The sequence below is a fragment of the Vicugna pacos genome, chromosome 8, assembly GCF_048564905.1.
Source record: "Vicugna pacos chromosome 8, VicPac4, whole genome shotgun sequence".
NCBI lineage: Eukaryota > Metazoa > Chordata > Mammalia > Artiodactyla > Camelidae > Vicugna > Vicugna pacos.
The window spans coordinates 8,516,098-8,532,547 of NC_132994.1; the positions used below are offsets into that span (position 1 = coordinate 8,516,098).

Here is a 16,450-nt window from a genome sequence, read left to right on the forward strand (position 1 = left end):
CTTGGTATAATGACTTTCATTATGAAATCAGTGTCACATTTCAGAGACTTTTTCTTTTGCTATCACATTTGCCAAGGTTTTAAAAGCATACCATAGTTATTTTTAATTTTTAAGAAATTAAAGTGACTTTGGCACAAGTCATGACTGTATTATTATTTTTTTAAACTTTTTTATTAAGTTATTGTCATTTTACAATGTTGTGTCAAATTCCAGTGTAGAGCACAATTTTTCAGTTATACATGAACATACATACATTCATTGTCACATTTTTTTTTTGCTGTGAGGTACCACAAGATCTTGTATATATTTCCCTGTGCTTTACAGTATAATCTTGTTTATCTACTCTGCATATGCGTGTCAGTGTCTACAGATTTTGAACTCCCAGTCTATCCCTTCCCACTCCCCTCTCCCTTGGCAACCACAAGTTTGTATTCTACGTCTATGAGTCCGTTTCTGTTCTGTATTTATGTACTTTTTTTTTTTTTAGATTCCACATATGAGTGATCTCATATGGTATTTTTCTTTCTCTTTCTGGCTTACTTCACTTAGAATGACATTCTGCAGGAACATCCATGTTGCTGCAAATGGCGTTATGTTGTCATTTTTATGGCTGAATAGTATTCCATTGTATAAATATACCACTTCTTCTTTATCCAGTCATCTGTTGATGGACATTTAGGCTGTTTCCATGTCTTGGCTATTGTAAGTAGTGCTGCTATGAACATCAGGGTGCAGGTGTCTTTTTGAAGTAGGGTTCCTTCTGGATATATGCCCAGGAGTGGGATTCCTGGGTCATATGGTAAGTCTATTCCTAGCTTTTTGAGGAATCTCCATACTGTTTTCCACAGTGGCTGCACCAAACTGCATTCCCACCAGCAGTGTAGGAGGGTTCCCCTTTCTCCACAGCCTCTCCAGCATTTGTCATTTGTGGACTTTCTGGCCATTCTGACTATGACCTCATCGTAGTTTTGTTTTGCATTTCTCTGATAATTAGTGATATGGAGCATTTTTTCATGTGCCTATTGATCATTTGTATGTCTTCCTTAGAGAATTGCTTGTTTAGGTCTTCTGCCCATTTTTGAATTGGGTTGTTTTTGTTTTTTCTTATTATGTCGTATGAGCTGCTCATATATTCTGGAGATCAAGCCTTTGTCAGTTTCATATGCAAAAATTTTCTCCCATTCTATAGGTTGTCGTTTTGTTTTACTTACGGTTTCCTTTGCTGTGCAGAAGCTTGTAAGTCTCATTAGGTCCCATTTGTTTATTCTTGCTTTTATTTCTATTGCTTGGGTAGACTGCCCTAGGAGAACATTTTTGAGATGGGTGTGAGATAATGTTTTGCCTATATTTTCTTCTAGGAGGTTTATTGTATCTTGTCTTATGTTTAAGTGTTTGATCCATTTTGAGTTTATTTTTGTGTATGGTGTAAGGGAGTGTTCTAGCTTCATTGATGTACATGCTGCCGTCCAGTTTTCCCAACACCATTTGCTGAAGAGACTGTCTTTATTCCGTTGTATATTCTTGCCTCCTTTGTTGAAGGTTAGTTGGCCAGAAGTTTGTGGGTTCATTTCTGGGCTCTTTGTTATGTTCCATTGGTCTATATGTCTGTTTTTGTACCAATACCATGCTGTTTTGATTACTGCAGCTCTATTGTATTGTCTGAAGTCTGGGAGAGTTATTCCTCCAGCCTCTTTCTTTTTCTTCAGTAATGTTTTGGCAGTTCTAGGTCTTTTGTGGTTCCATATAAATTTTATTATGATTTGTGCTAGTTCTGTGAACTATGTCCTGGGTAATTTGATAGGGATTGCATTAAATCTGTAGATTGCCATGATTGTATTATTTAAATATAATTTATAAATAGTGCATTGTTTTCCTTAAATAATGCTTGGCCCCAGAGCCCTGTAACCTAACCCAGTCAAAACCAGTGTCTTTTGCTGTCAAAAAGAAAAATAGAACTGTCAAAGGAAAACTGTTTCTGATAAGGACTGGAAATCCTAAACCTGTTAATTGGTGTTTTAAACCACTTGTTTTCCTCAAATATTTAAATCATAGTGCCTGCAGCTCAATTTTTCAAGAGAGACTCAGACCAAACTTAGTTGAAAATACATAATGTTTTCTCTATTGGAATAAAAACAGGAAAAAAGTAGGTTTCAGAATTCTGATGCTGCATTTGGCCATCACAAGAATGGTTAGAAGCAATCGTGAAGATGCTAAAAAAAAAGTTGGTAAAGTTCTCACTTTCTATTTCATGTCACAGAGAGTAAGGAAGTTGATAATGAATACTTTCAGTGCAGAGAATATTTTTATCAACTTTTTCTTTTTTTAACCAGAGAAAGTGATTAAAGTCACAAGCTGCTGATTTTACTTCTTTTTTTGGTATGCAATTTGGACACTCGTGGTACACCAAGTCAAAGTATATTTAGAACATTACTTTTCTATGTGTTTCTGTAAACAGTGCTTTCATCTTTATTATGATAAATGGTCAATATTTTACGTTCACGGCTTTTCCAAAGAAAATTCCTGACCCAGTAAGGATATATCTTGCCTGGCCCTTTATAAACAATGGTTTATGCATTATTATTTTAATTTTAAGAAGTGTCCGTTAATTCTGATTATACTATTACTTTCCAACTCAAGAGCTATTCATAAAACTTTGAACTTAAAGGAAATCCTCATACTTAATTCCTCATAAACCATAAACCATGTTTTCACCTTTCTCACCTATCATGATGAAAAGCCTCCAATTTAGGTGGCGACACTGGAACACTGCGTTGTTGTCATGTAGCGAATGGCCGAGCTAGCAATGCCCATTTCTTTTATGGAACTGGATGATTTGGAGAAGAAGCAGCTGAGGGTTCCTCTAACCATGCGTGGCTGGCTTATGATGAGGAAGGAAGCCTCCCAGGAGACCCACGGGGAGAGTTGTATAGGCCCCTCGCTCAGGTCTGAGTCCCTCCTTGTGTTGCCCAGAGAGCAGAGCTGGAGGTTGGGATTTTCAGTCTCATCTAAACTAGCTCGAGAAATGCACTCCATACCTGGAGGCTGTCTGCGAGCCCTCCCGCTCCGCTGGGCTGGCTGCCCTGTGGGAGAACTGTGCTGGTTGTGGGTATTAACGGTGACTCTTGGAGGTCAGCCACCTGAGGGGTAATTTCCATGAGCACTGATCTCATCTCCGTGATCTCATCTCTCTGACTGGTTTTACAATAACTCACACTTGGAATTGAAGTTGCTGATGTGATTCAGGGCCTTGGGGTCACTTGGTCCTTTCCTCGGGGTTGGTCCATCTTCCCACATAAGCACCTCCTCTGGGGATGGAGGGCCCTGGAGCACAACAACTTCATTTCTGTTTTTTCCCTTCCCCTCCCCTCCCTGCCTCTATCAGATTGAGTTCACAGTTAAACTCTGCTACCTGGTGGATTTAGTCCTTAATTGGAAATTAAGGGCAAATGTCTTGGACTCTTTTGCTCATTTCCTTTGTGAACATTAGAAAATTACTCTGCTTTTCTGTGATCCTTAACCAGCTCTGACAAAAGAAGAGATTATATATTGAGTTATACATTGAGTTTTTTTAAGGTTATATGAAAACTAAAACATGTTAGAGTGAACTAAGATCATGTTAATAGTGCCATTTAATTCTTTTCCATTCTTGTTTATTTTTTGAATTTATAGAACATTAACATGCTTCCAAAAGTCAAACTTATTTTAAAATGTGTATCCAAAGGGGTATCTCTCCCTCTCGGATCCCTTCCTCTGCCCTTTGTGTAACTTTCTGCATAAGTTTCTAGTTTCTCCCTCTCTTCCTCTCTCAGCAGAAATTAACATGTTTTCTTATTTTCTCTTTTTTGTTCATAAAAGATGCTATACTGTGTGTGCTATTTTAGGCTTTGCCTTTTTCATTTAATGATATATCCAGGAAATAGCTCTGCATGAGTTCAGAAAGATAGTCCTCATCCCTTTTCACAGCTGCATAGTATTCCACTGTATACTCGTACCACAGTTTATTCAACCAGTCTCCAATTTAGGGGCATGTAGGTAGTTTACAAATATTTTTGCAGTTATGAATAATGGTGCCATCATTTTTGTCATGTTGGAAGTATATCAAATGTATACATGTTTTTGTCATGTTGGAGGGGTATCTTCACGTTAGATCCTTAGAAGTGGGATTATTGGGTCAAAAGTTGTAGATATTTTCCTATATGGGAGCTGTACTATTTGGAATTCCCTTTAGCAGTGGATGAGTACTGGTTTCCTTATAGCCTCCCCAGCATACTGTATGGTCAAGCTTTTGAGTCTTTGCTAATGCGGTGGGTAAGAAATGGTATCTTAATATGTAGTTTTAATTTGTGTTTCACCTGTTACGAAGTTGAGCATTTTCTCCTACCTTAATGTCTGTCTTTCTGTCTTTGTTTTTTATAAAATGTCCATACTTGTCTTTTGTCCATTTTTTCTCTTTATAATATTTTTTCTTTTCCCCTAAATTAAAAAAAATTCTTTATATAATCTATATGCAGAGACATTGTATTAATATATATAAACATATATATAAAATCTATATGATATTAATATTAGGGAGATTAGCCATTTACCTGTCTTACATAGTTGCAAATATTTTTGCCTAGTTTGTCATCTGTCTTTCAACTTTGCTTATAGTGTTTTGCCGTGGAAAAGTTTAAAATAAAAACATGTAGTCAATTTTTTTCTTAAAAATTGGATGGTTAGAAAGACTTTTTCTACACCCATGTTACGGAGTGATACCTATTGTTTACTGACTGTGTGAAAGGTACTGAGTGAAGGACTTCTCACATATTAATCGCTGAAGGAGACAGGTGGGCCTTGGCAGGTGCCTACCTTCAGTGCCTACCAGCCGTATGACCTTGCACATGGGTGTATTCTGAGCTCCAGTCTCTTCATCTCTAGAAAGGGAATAACAATAGCTTCTACCTCATAGAGTTGTGAGAGTCACTTGAGTTCATACTGGAAAAGGGCTTTGACCAGTTCCTGACACGTAGTGTTGGATAAAGGTTGGCTATTTAAGTTTGTGCCATGATATTTCTGTTTTAAACATAAAGATGATAACCCAACACCCCATTCTTCAAATTAAGAAAATTCTGTCACCACTTAAATGCTGCTTACATTTCTTTACCACCGGTCTTAAAGATCCACCATGAAACAGGGTCTTGTTTTTTGTCCATTTTGTCTCATTGTAGCTTAAGTCAGATACTCAGATCTGTGGCTTCTGGTGGAAAGGCCGAAGGGGAAAAGTTTGGAACATGGCAAGAGCAGATGCACTGTAAATTTAAACTATTAACACTCATGTTTTGTTAGTCAAATATGAATAATTAATTAGTTATTGATGCCTCTAAAATGTGGTATTCATACAGTAAATTTTTTTTCTGTTACTAGTTTATTAGGGGATTGAATTCAACATTTTACAAATACTCATGGTGCCAGGTGCTCCGTGGCTGGGCTGCAGGGTGCATTCTGTGTGCGCTCACCTCCTGTGGTGGAATCCTGTAGTTTGCAGGAAGAATTCTTGGTGATCAGAGAATCATTGATAAAGCCTTGAGTTGGAAATGTTTTTGCTCCTGCTTATGCTTGCTTTTTAATGATAAATTAAATTTTTTTTTCATTTTATTTTCATTTCAGTTTTAGCAGGTTAGTTTGTTGAGATTGTCTGGTGAATCTTTCATTCTTTGGCCTGTGACTTCCCAGTCACTGGACTTTGAGATCTGCATGCATTTTCTTGCAAATAAGAAGCATCTGCTCATTTGCAACCATCTTTGCAGATATGAAGCATCTGGTTTTATTAAAGCAGATACAAGTGCCTTACTTAACCCCCTCCCCAATTTAGTTCTATAGTGAGATTTCACTACCACCACCACGTTCCTTTTTTTTAGTGAGAACTTAGAGTTGATGTTTGAGCAGACTAGCTGGTTTTTGGGTTTACCTCAGTTGGCCATGATCAAAAAATTCTAGAGCCATTGTCTTAGATTATTTAGCAACTTTCTCCTCTCAGTTGCTCGCCTAAGAATAAAAAGTATTTTTACTTCCTATTTTAGCCTTAAACTTTAATTATGATACTATAGCTAGCATTTTTCTTAGGTCGCATTTGAAACCACTGTAGTTAGCTCTGCAGAGTTAAGTACTCTGCCTTTAATTTACTTGCTTTGGAGTGGCTAGGATAGTTGTCTATGTTGTATTCGTCTGAATTTATTCGGATTTGGGGATATTGCAGTTCTTATTTTATACATTCTGCTTGAAAAGTCTTAATGTTTTTAATCTCCCACAACACATCATATAGAAAATATTCAAAATTAGTTGATTCAATGCCTTCTTTCCCATTCTCTGCCCATGTTTCCCCATATGAAGTCATGATTAGAAACTTCCATTCATTGCAAGTTGATTACATTAATTATCTGTCTATTTTGATGTCTTCAGGTTACCAGAGAGAACTTCTCTATCAGAGGGAAGATGGCTCTTTCAGTGCTTTTGGGAATGATGACCCTTCTGGGAGCACGTGGTAAGTGTTTTTGCTAATGGAACAGATCCATGGTACAGAACGGGCTCTCACTAGGTCATGATGGCCATGAAATTGACAGATGTGTCTGTGTATCAACTTGGAAGCTGCTTTTCCCATACCCTGGCTTTAAAAGAGATTCTCCTTTTAAAAAATGATTTTAAAACCCTAATAAATCAGATGTTTTTATTTAGAGAAGATAAGTCATAAATTCTCTTTTTTTTTGGTGGGAAAAGCTGTAATACAATACTTTATGATGATGGCGCATCTGGCAAGAAAAATTGGTTAGAAATGCAGGGTGATTGTGACATAGTTCTTTTTTTTAATCAGACACAGTCAACACGAACTGTGTTAATTCAGTGTAGTTTCTTTAAGGTTATTTTTTGTGAAAAACACAATTTTAGGATTAAATCATGAACATCTGGAGTTTGCTCCACATGAAATCTCTGTGTGGCTGATTTTGGATGATTAGTCTCCTTGTCATCTTCAGTTTCATTTTTCACTCAGAAAAAGACTAACTGTATCAGTAGGGTTAGACAAGGTGTGTGGTGGTATTGACAACTCTCTACATCTCAGTGGTTAATTATCCGAAGTTTCTCTTGTGCTCAAGCTGCAGTTCCATGGTGAGTCAGCAGGGGCGGCGGCAGTCTTTGTTTCAGCCACCATCTCACCATCTCACCATCTCACCAGAGGCCCCAGGCTTGCTGCTGCCTGGGGACCAAGGCCAGCGTATCCAGCGCTGGCAGTTAGCAGCTTCAGCCTGGGTGTAATATATCTTATCACTTGATCATGATCAGAGCTGGTCCCATGGCCATGCCTAACTTCAAGAGGGCAAGAAAGCAAATTCTGCGTACTCAGAGTGGGAGAGGACTGCATAATGTTGCATATTAGTAATGTTCACCACACTCAGTCTTTTACAGGGTGAAACAGATCTGCTTCACATTTTCTTTTGGCACGAGTCAGGCTATAGATCCATAAATAGAATGGATATAGATCCAGAAATAGGTCTCAGGGTTTTATTGCGTGATGTTCTTTACGCCTCAGTATTGAGTGCTCGTAGCAGGGATTGGCACACTTTTTCTGTAAATGTCAGATAGTGAATATGTTAGGCACTGCAGGCCATGTAGAGTCTGATGCATATTCTTCCCCCTCCCTTCCACTCTCTCTCTCTCTTCCCTTCTCTCTTTAAAAACCATTCTTGGGTTGGGGGTTGGGGAGAGGGAGGCACATATAAACACACGGTGGGCTGTGTTTGGCCCACAGGCTGGAATGTGCCGATTCCTGTCCTATAGGAGAAAAAAATGTCCATTTCCTCTACTTCAAACTACGACAGTTTGATTGTGAACTATGTATACTTCATCCACTGCTTCAGGGTTGAACAAAGTATGTAATGAGATCTTCCTTGGTAAATACCGGGAATAGTCCAAAGATAAATAACCTTGGACAATTTATTTAACTCTTTCTGAGTATCTAGTTCTCAACCTATAAAATAATGAGGCAGGCTTAGATGGTTTCTGCGTTCTTTCCCAACTCTGATATTTTGTGAGTTGGCGGGGAATTTCCTGGCCGTTGTAAGTGGAAACCACGCCCACTGGCCCAGCTGAGCTGTTTACTTTGTTGTCCCTTTGTCGTCTGTCTCTCCCTTTGTTCTTTCTTCAGGGATTTGTCCTTTGGTGAATCTTCTGATGGGGAAAAATGTCTTGTTACTGTTGATGTTTTCTTGCTCAGTGTAATTTGGAGGCCTTTATAAAGTGTATTTTATGTAATCCCCCCCCCCTTTTCACCAAGGTTGTCAGCTTTTGTTTTGCGATGTTTCCTTGAAGCTGATCCTTACATAGACATTGATCAGAACGTGTTACACAGAACATACACTTGGCTCCAAGGACGTCAGAAGTCAAGTGGTGAATTTTGGGAACCTGGAAGAGTGATCCACAGTGAACTTCAAGGTGGCAATAAAAGTCCAGTAACTCTTACGGCTTATATTGTGACTTCTCTCCTGGGCTATAAAAAGTATCAGGTATTTAATCTGTAATTTAGTAAATAATGGGTAGACAGTCACAAGGAAGGTAGATCTTGATGGGTCAAATATGCATCCGGAAATGAAGAGTTTCGCGGTTTTACATCACATTCGAAGTCTTGAATTTCAGTTCTCTTGCGCTTTGCATTTGTGGGCACATTCCAAAATCTAGGAATAAAAGCATTGACTCAGTCTTGCAGAGTAACTGAGAGAATTCTAAAAATACGTCCTAATGTAAATGATGTTGTTACCAGTGTGAAAAGTCAATACATATTTTATCACTGGGAAGTTAACTTCTTAGGGGAGAGAAAATTCTTCCAAATTTCGGTTGTGAAGGATTGTTTTATTTCTAAAATGTCATGGAGCAATTATAATCTCTGCTAATTTAGTTAAAAAAAAAGTACACCCACACTCTAAAAAGTGTCTGGAGTGGGCATGGATGTCTGGGTGAAAACAAGTGAGCATGGAAAGTTGTGCTAATGAGCTTAATTTTGCCTCAAAGCTGTCCCAGTGATTGACGCCTTTACTGCTTCACGCAGACTGCAAATGATCAAAAAGAGTCGTTCTCTAATTAGGCTCCTGCGGTTTTCCCAGCCCATTACTGGGCATGTAGAAGATAAACTTTCGGCTGAATTTAGAGCTTTAACACCTGAGATCAAATATGAGAAGCATCCTTCTCAGGCTGTGTTTAATGCTCTCTTCTTGGTTCTTGATAGTCAATTGGAGAAATACTGGCAGATACTTCATAGTTTTTATTCCCTCTAAGGAATGGTGCCTATTTGCGTATAAAACCTGAAAAGCGGTGTTATTTTCAAAATGCAAGGCAGATCTTTAAATGTCTGTGATCATCAGTGGTTCCCATTGCCTAGGACAAAGTCAGGTGCTTAACAGACACTGAAATTGTTTTTTGAATGAATGTTTGAAAATGCTTTTTATTTAAATATGTGGTAATGGGTTATTTTGAATAGTAGAATATATATATTTTTTCTTTCCAGCCTAATATTGATGTGCAGGAGCCTGTCAACTTTTTGGAGTCTGAATTTGATAGAGGAATTCCAGACAATTACACACTGGCTCTTGTAACTTATGCGCTGTCATCTGTGGGGAGCCCTAAAGCCAAGGAAGCTTTGAATATGCTGATGGGGAGAGCGGAACAAGAAGGTAACGTGGGGACCCGTTACGCGTCATGAAACATGTACGCGATGGGAGCAGGTTTTGTAAACCAGATACGAAGCGGATTTCCTACGAAGCGAATTTCATTTACATCTTTTGAATGGGATGAGAATGAAACATCAGAGTGGGTGTGATGTGCCCATCCGCTGCCACTCTCCCCAAGAGTTTTCCAGAGAATTTTGGTCTTGGGGAGTTTCTTTCTTTTAGATATTTCTGCCCTATGTCAGTTACCCTGTGAGTAGTCTGCTGTCACTTCTGGTTTGGTGGCCTTCGTCGGCCACTAAGGTTTTAGAGAGACTCGGGTTTTAGAGAGACTCGGGCTCAAGTTCTGGCTCTGTCACTTAGCTTTACGAGCTTCAGTTTCCCTAACTGTAAAATGGGAATAACACCTATTTTCAGGTTGCTGTGAGGATGAAATGAGATAATGTGCAGGGACTGCCATATAGCAGGTGTTCAGAAATGTGAATTAAAATGCTAATTAACTTTAATAATGCGATGCAAGTGTTAATTAATTTTATTAATGGAAATGCAAATGCCAAAAGAATGCTGTGAGGTGGGTGTATAATTTTATAACAGTTTGGGGATGGGGACTGCTTATGGGCCACAACAGGACAAGTGTAGGTGGTGTTCCTTCTCAAAAGGCCTCTGTGGTCAGAGACCCCAGTGTGTGTGTGTGTGTGTGTGTGTGTGTGTGTGTGTGTGTGTGTGTGTGTGTGTGTGTGTGTGTGTGTGTGCGTGCGTGCGTGCTGGGGGATTGGTGGGCAGAAATAATTTTAGGTAATGTTGGCTGATTCACAGCTCTTGTAATTCAAGAAAGGGTAACTGTGGAAAATATTTAGAGACTTCTGAGACTGTAAAAAGTATTGCCTTGTTATTAGCAGTAATTTAGATTAAATCCTCAGTACCCAGTGCAGTGCTGGAGATGAGAAGATGATTGCACAGAAGCTGAAGTAGGCCTTGGCATTTCTGCTTCTCTGCTTGGCTAAGCGGTAGTTATTTCACATTCCACCCACGTGTAGTCATCTTCTAAGCACTAATACTTGAGAGGGAGAAGGGTGTAGGGACTAGGGTGTCCCTCGGGGGGCTAGCGGGAATATCTCTAGGAAGCTCGTAGAGTTGCCCAGGGTTCCTCATTTTTTTCCTGGGGTCTTGAATTTTGAACCTGTAACACCAACTTTCATTTAATGAAACAAAGGAGACTTTCCCAGAACACTAGAGCTGGTTAATGGCAGACTCCCAGAACAGGATTCTTTCCAGTATGTCCTAAAATATTTTGGGATGATCTGGAATATAGTAATTTTTTTAAATTTATAGTTGTTTGGTCGTAGCCAAACATATGGAATTTCTCTTGGGGAAACATTTTCATCAAAACGTCCTCAAATATAAGTAATAGGAAAAGGATGAAAATTTATATGTTGTAATAGTTTAAAAGCGGACATGTAACTACATGTTGGTGTGTGTATGGATATACATATATTTGCTTGGCATAAATATACACATATATGGAGATTTTTTTTTTATGCTGGTTAAGGAGATCTTGGACCAATGTAGGAGTGTTTAATGGTATAAAATGTAATTTTTCTGTAGTTGGTCGGACTGTTACTACTTTTCCCTTGCAGGAGGCATGCAATTCTGGGTGTCATCAGTGTCCAAACTTTCTGAATCCTGGCAGCCAAGCTCCCTGGATATTGAAGTTGCGGCGTACGCACTGCTGTCACACTTCCTGCAGCATCAGGCTGCCGAGGGAGTCCCGATTGTGAGGTGGCTCAGCGCACAAAGAAATAGCTTGGGAGGTTTTGCATCTACCCAGGTGAGTGATGATCGCTTTAAATTTCTTTAACTGTATGTATATTTATATGTGTATATACTATATGTATATATATATAAAGTTAACTAACTATATATATATTACAAATCAAATGTTTAAGTTGCTAATTTTAATTTTTTCTCATCACTGATATAAACATTATATCTGATATTTACTTGGGATAAACTGGTTCCGGAAGTCTTATTAGCCATTTTTCATCCATGGTACCTGTTGCGGTAAGTGTTCAGTTTCATTCAGCAGATGTTTTCTGAGCCTTTCCTGTACTCCAGGTCAAGCAGATGCAAAGATGAGTCGAGGAGAGTTCACTCCCAAGGAAGGTGGATGGGTGTGTAGAGGTGTCCTAAACAAAACTGAAGTTCACACTTTGGAGACCTTGATAGATACTCACATGCACACCCTTTTTTCTTTTCTCAACAGGACACCATTGTGGCCTTGAAGGCCCTGTCTGAATCTGCAGCCCTCATGAACACAGAAAGGACAAACCTCCAAGTGACCGTGATGGGGCCCAGCTCACCGAGTCCTGTAAAGTTTCTGATTGACACACAGAACCGCTTTCTCCTCCAGACGGCAGAGGTGGGGAAAAGGGGTGGTTGGTGATCTGAATTTCTGTGTAGATGGAATAGGGCTTTGTTTCCATTCTGTTGATTTCAACAAAGGCTTGTTCCCAGCCCTGTCCTGGAGGAACGAATGTCCTTTGGTTGAATGTGCTGAGCTGGGGAGGGGAGGAGGGTTTGAGAACTTTGGAAAGATTGGGAAAAGCAGAAAACATGGGCCCTGTCTTATTGGGAAAGGAACGAACACCTGCTGAGCTCCTGTTCTTGGCAGGCCCTGTGCTGGATTTTCTTGCATGTACTATTGCATTTACTTCTTAAACTGACACTAAGGAGTAAGTACTTTTATCCCCAAGGTACACATGATAAAACTAAGGTTAAGAGAGTTTAAGTAACTTGCTCAAGATCATGTTACTAGTCACAGCAGAGCTAGGATTTGAACCCACGATCACAAAGACCATGTTCTTTTTGGCTGCACCATGTGTCCTCTTAGGAGAATTGATGAAACCAGTAGTAGAATTCTTTCTTTCAAATGGAATAAAGGGCCACGCTAGACCCTAACTTACTCCCTTGGTTAACCTTGTAGGAAGTTGAAGGTAATGGATAACTTCAGGACTGGAAACTAAGGGGGAGGGGTGATGGCAAAGGACAAGGAAGGACTAATGTTGGACTAGTCAGTGATGGTGTCCCTCTGTATTCTGAGGAAGGCCAGGGACTTTGATGCTGAGGGAGGCATGAGGAGGGAGATGACTTCTGTTTCCTGTCTTTCATGCTTCGGCCCCTGCAGAAGGGCAGACCTGTCCACAGCACGAATGTGTCCTTCCTTGGCCTTCCCCTCCCTTATCCGGTTGATCCATCAGTTTTGACATGTGAGGGTGTGTTGTAAACTTCTTAGAGCTTTAGAGTGCCGATTTCTTAGACTCCCAGGGAGGGATAACGGTGGTCTCTTGTGCTGGTTGGAAGGACCTCGATATGGACAGTTGGCCTTATTCACTTTTTCCCCACTTCATTCAGCTTGCTGTGGTGCAGCCAATGGCAGTTAATATTTCCGCAAGTGGTTTTGGATTTGCTATTTGTCAGGTATGTAATCATGTTTATTTTTGTTTTGTTAACTGTGACTTGCTGTAATAATTCTTTGGTTTGGGGCACTGCTCAATCTTTAACTTAGATAATGTAAAATTCTTAATGATTAATTTCTATGACTTAGGCAAGATAAATCACTCTCTTTAATAAAAGGAGTTAGATTACTAGCTAGTGAGTAGACGGCAACTATATAGTTTGATAATCCTTTGGAAGAAATTATTCTTGCATATTATGCGCTTTTTGAAGTGAGAATTAAAATCCGCCAATATGATTCATGTGAATTGTTGGGAAATCTCACCTTTTTTTGTTAAAATACAGCTCAGAAATTGTGACACTTGGTAGAGTTTCTACTGTGACTTGATGAGTAGCATTTTACTTAAAATTTCTTAATGTTCATCTAAAGAAATAAAGGTTAACATGATATTACAAGTAATTGACTTGAAGATAGGAAATGTGCCCCTTTGATGTAAAATTTTATATTACAGTAAATAAAGCAAGTAGAGCATGATGTGTTCAGTGCTCTGGTGTAGGAAGGAAATCTGAAGAAATCGACCCTTTATGGTGTAACTGGGCTGGAGTAAAGTGGAAGCAGTAGGTAAAATCCTGAATGGAAGTTATTATACTTAATACATGAAAATCATAGGGACTTACCATGTTCTTGGGACACAAAATAATATGTAACAATGCCGAAAAAGATCATTTGCTTTGTTAGAAAAAAATCCAAACAAACCTTGAAAGATTTACTGAGAAAGTTAAAAAAGGCCGTTATAGAGAAGAGGTGCTTTTTCAAAAACCATTACAACTGTTCTAGTTGGGGGAACAGAAACACTTAGCAAAGTAGGGCACATAGTCAGGTATAATTTGGAAGCTTCCAAATAATGTGAAGATTATTTTGTACGATACTCAAACACAGTAAATGTCTTTTAAAAATCAAGGGAAAATCCTAGTTAAAAAGAACAGTATTCAAAGTATTCAAGGAAAAGGTCAGAAAGAGTGAATAATTTGTGTTGATCTTTACTGACAAAGACCACGTGAAAGCTGTCACTCCCGCACTGTCTTTCAAAGCAAAGAGTAAATCCAAAAGTAAACACACTGGATATTTTTAGATACAATTGAAAAATTATGTATCCTTAAACCACCATATCGCTTGGAATTCATTCTTTATAAGCCAAATGTAGATAAATGACTGAATCCAGACAATTTTTATTTGAGGTTTGAAGGACACTGCAGTAAATATGGCACCTACTGGTCAGCACGCTCACCAGTCCCATGTCTGTACCTACAAGCAGAAGACAAAGGGAGGGACCACTAGGCACTTCTCGTAATGGAGAAGAAAACTGCCAAAACGCTGGCCGCCTGGGAATAGGTACTGACATTTCCTTTAGTTGATATTTTTGTAAGTGCTCTAGGAAAAAGGAGGGCAAAGAAACTCAGGTTTGTAGTCAGTGTTCACCTCTTTTGGGTGATGGAAAGCAATCTACTGGAAATAAACTGCAAGATCTCTTGAAGTTCTCTGAGTGAGCAGTTGATCTGTACTATGGGCCAAATATAAACTCTAACACTTAGTTATAGCTGGATATTAATTGTGACCCAGGGGACAAACCTTGTAGTTGTGTTTATTTCCTGATGAGGTTGGTCTCTAAAGGACAATTGCACGTGACAGGAAAGGGGGTAATGAAAATCACAGAGGCTGTCTCTCCAGTTTGATGAGAGACTCCAAGAATATTCCAAGAATATCCTACAATTTTCATTGTAGCTTAGGAAAAGTTGGAGAATGTCCAGACTGAGATATTCCAGATGATGAAGAGAATGAAGGATTATATGATCTAGGTGAGGCACAATCAAAAGTTGGAACTCTTAGATTTGAAAGATGAAGGCTTAGAGAGATGGGTTTTTAAAGTCTGTAAACCCACAGTGGATGCTGAATGTTGAGTTCTGAGGCATGTGTATGTGAGAGAGAGACAGATTTAAGTATAAGTAAAAGAAAATATAGTATTACATAGTAATAGTGAGGCTTATGAATCTTGGTATCAAAGAAAGTGGAAGAGGTAAAGAATTTAAATAGTACGCTCCCAAGCTTCTGATCTTCGGATCTCTTTGACAAAAACACTGGCCCTCACACTGCCCCACAGTGTCGCCTCAGCACCATTCAAATTGGTGTTGCTGAAAAAGACCCAGTTGACTTGAAATCCATCGTGTATTTCATCATCTTTGGAAAGCATTTTATGATCAAAAAGAATCCTTAGCAGTTGAACAAGTTTCTGTTCAACCAAGGATCTTGGATGAAGACATGTTGATTTATCTTACTGATAGTTTGTAAGGTTCCAGTTTCTGAAAAATGACTCCAGTTGGGCAGCGGAACTTAGGAATTAGTGGATGCTTTCAAGAAAGTTGGCGGTAGTTTCATTTTTACCCTCAAGGGAATGGTTCACATTCTTTGAAAAAGCAATAACCATCAATATCATTCACGATGGTCTAGGATACTTGGAATGTTATGTAACAATTTCTCAATTTAAAAAATCATTATTTATAAACATTCATAATTATATTTGTTGATTATGATACTTAGTTAGTAACACTAATTTTTTTCTAGGTTGAGGATTACAAATTTAGTTGGGTTTGTCCCGAAGAGAATCATTACCTAATATTTAGAATGTATAATGAAGGCAGTTTATTGCTACTAATTTATTATTTATACTAATTAGTTATTTATTGCAGCTTAATATTATTTATAACGTGAAAGCGTCTGGATCTTCTAGAGTTCGAAAATCGATCCAAGATCAAGAAGCCTTTGATTTAGATGTTGCTATAAAAGATAATGAAGATGATATCAATCACTTGGATTTGAATGTGTGCACAAGGTTGGTATCTAAGTCCCTCCTCTTCCTCTTTCTCCTTAAAAAAATAGCTTTGAAGATTTGATTAAATATATGTTGTTATTTATAATGTAATTACATATATACAGTTATCTAACTATATCAATATAAAGAGTTACATTTAAGAAAGATTACAGTTATGTGTTACATTTCAGATTACAGACTAGAAGTACTGCTAATTATATTTAAACATTTATTTCTCAACATGTCCAGATTATTTACAGGTTTTCCATGTATTTATAACAAGTTTGAATGGACACATTTAATAAAACTCAAGTTTATAAAAGCTTTAAACTCACAAGTCATGCTTAATACTCCAAAGTTGGTTATTTCTTTCTGTTGGTCATTTTCCTGTTAAATAATTATATCAGGCTCATATTTAACCTTAATAAAAGCATGCACATT

The 16,450-nt window shown here is 38.4% G+C and overlaps 1 protein-coding gene across 3 annotated transcripts in view; it reads left to right on the forward strand.

Moving 5' to 3' along the window:
- CD109 (CD109 molecule) overlaps positions 1 to 16,450 on the forward strand; it is a 111,927-nt gene that overhangs the window by 77,470 nt on the left and 18,007 nt on the right. For 2 of the 3 annotated variants that reach the window (XM_072966276.1, XM_072966275.1), the window contains exons 24-30: positions 6,439 to 6,520; positions 8,306 to 8,534; positions 9,530 to 9,695; positions 11,327 to 11,517; positions 11,953 to 12,108; positions 13,101 to 13,166; positions 15,888 to 16,030. In XM_072966276.1, coding sequence (XP_072822377.1) covers positions 6,439 to 6,520; positions 8,306 to 8,534; positions 9,530 to 9,695; positions 11,327 to 11,517; positions 11,953 to 12,108; positions 13,101 to 13,166; positions 15,888 to 16,030 — 1,033 coding nt within the window. Of the gene's footprint in view, positions 1 to 6,438; positions 6,521 to 8,305; positions 8,535 to 9,529; positions 9,696 to 11,326; positions 11,518 to 11,952; positions 12,109 to 13,100; positions 13,167 to 14,381; positions 14,540 to 15,887; positions 16,031 to 16,450 lie in introns of those variants that run through there. The other variant, XM_072966277.1, reaches the window with a different exon arrangement.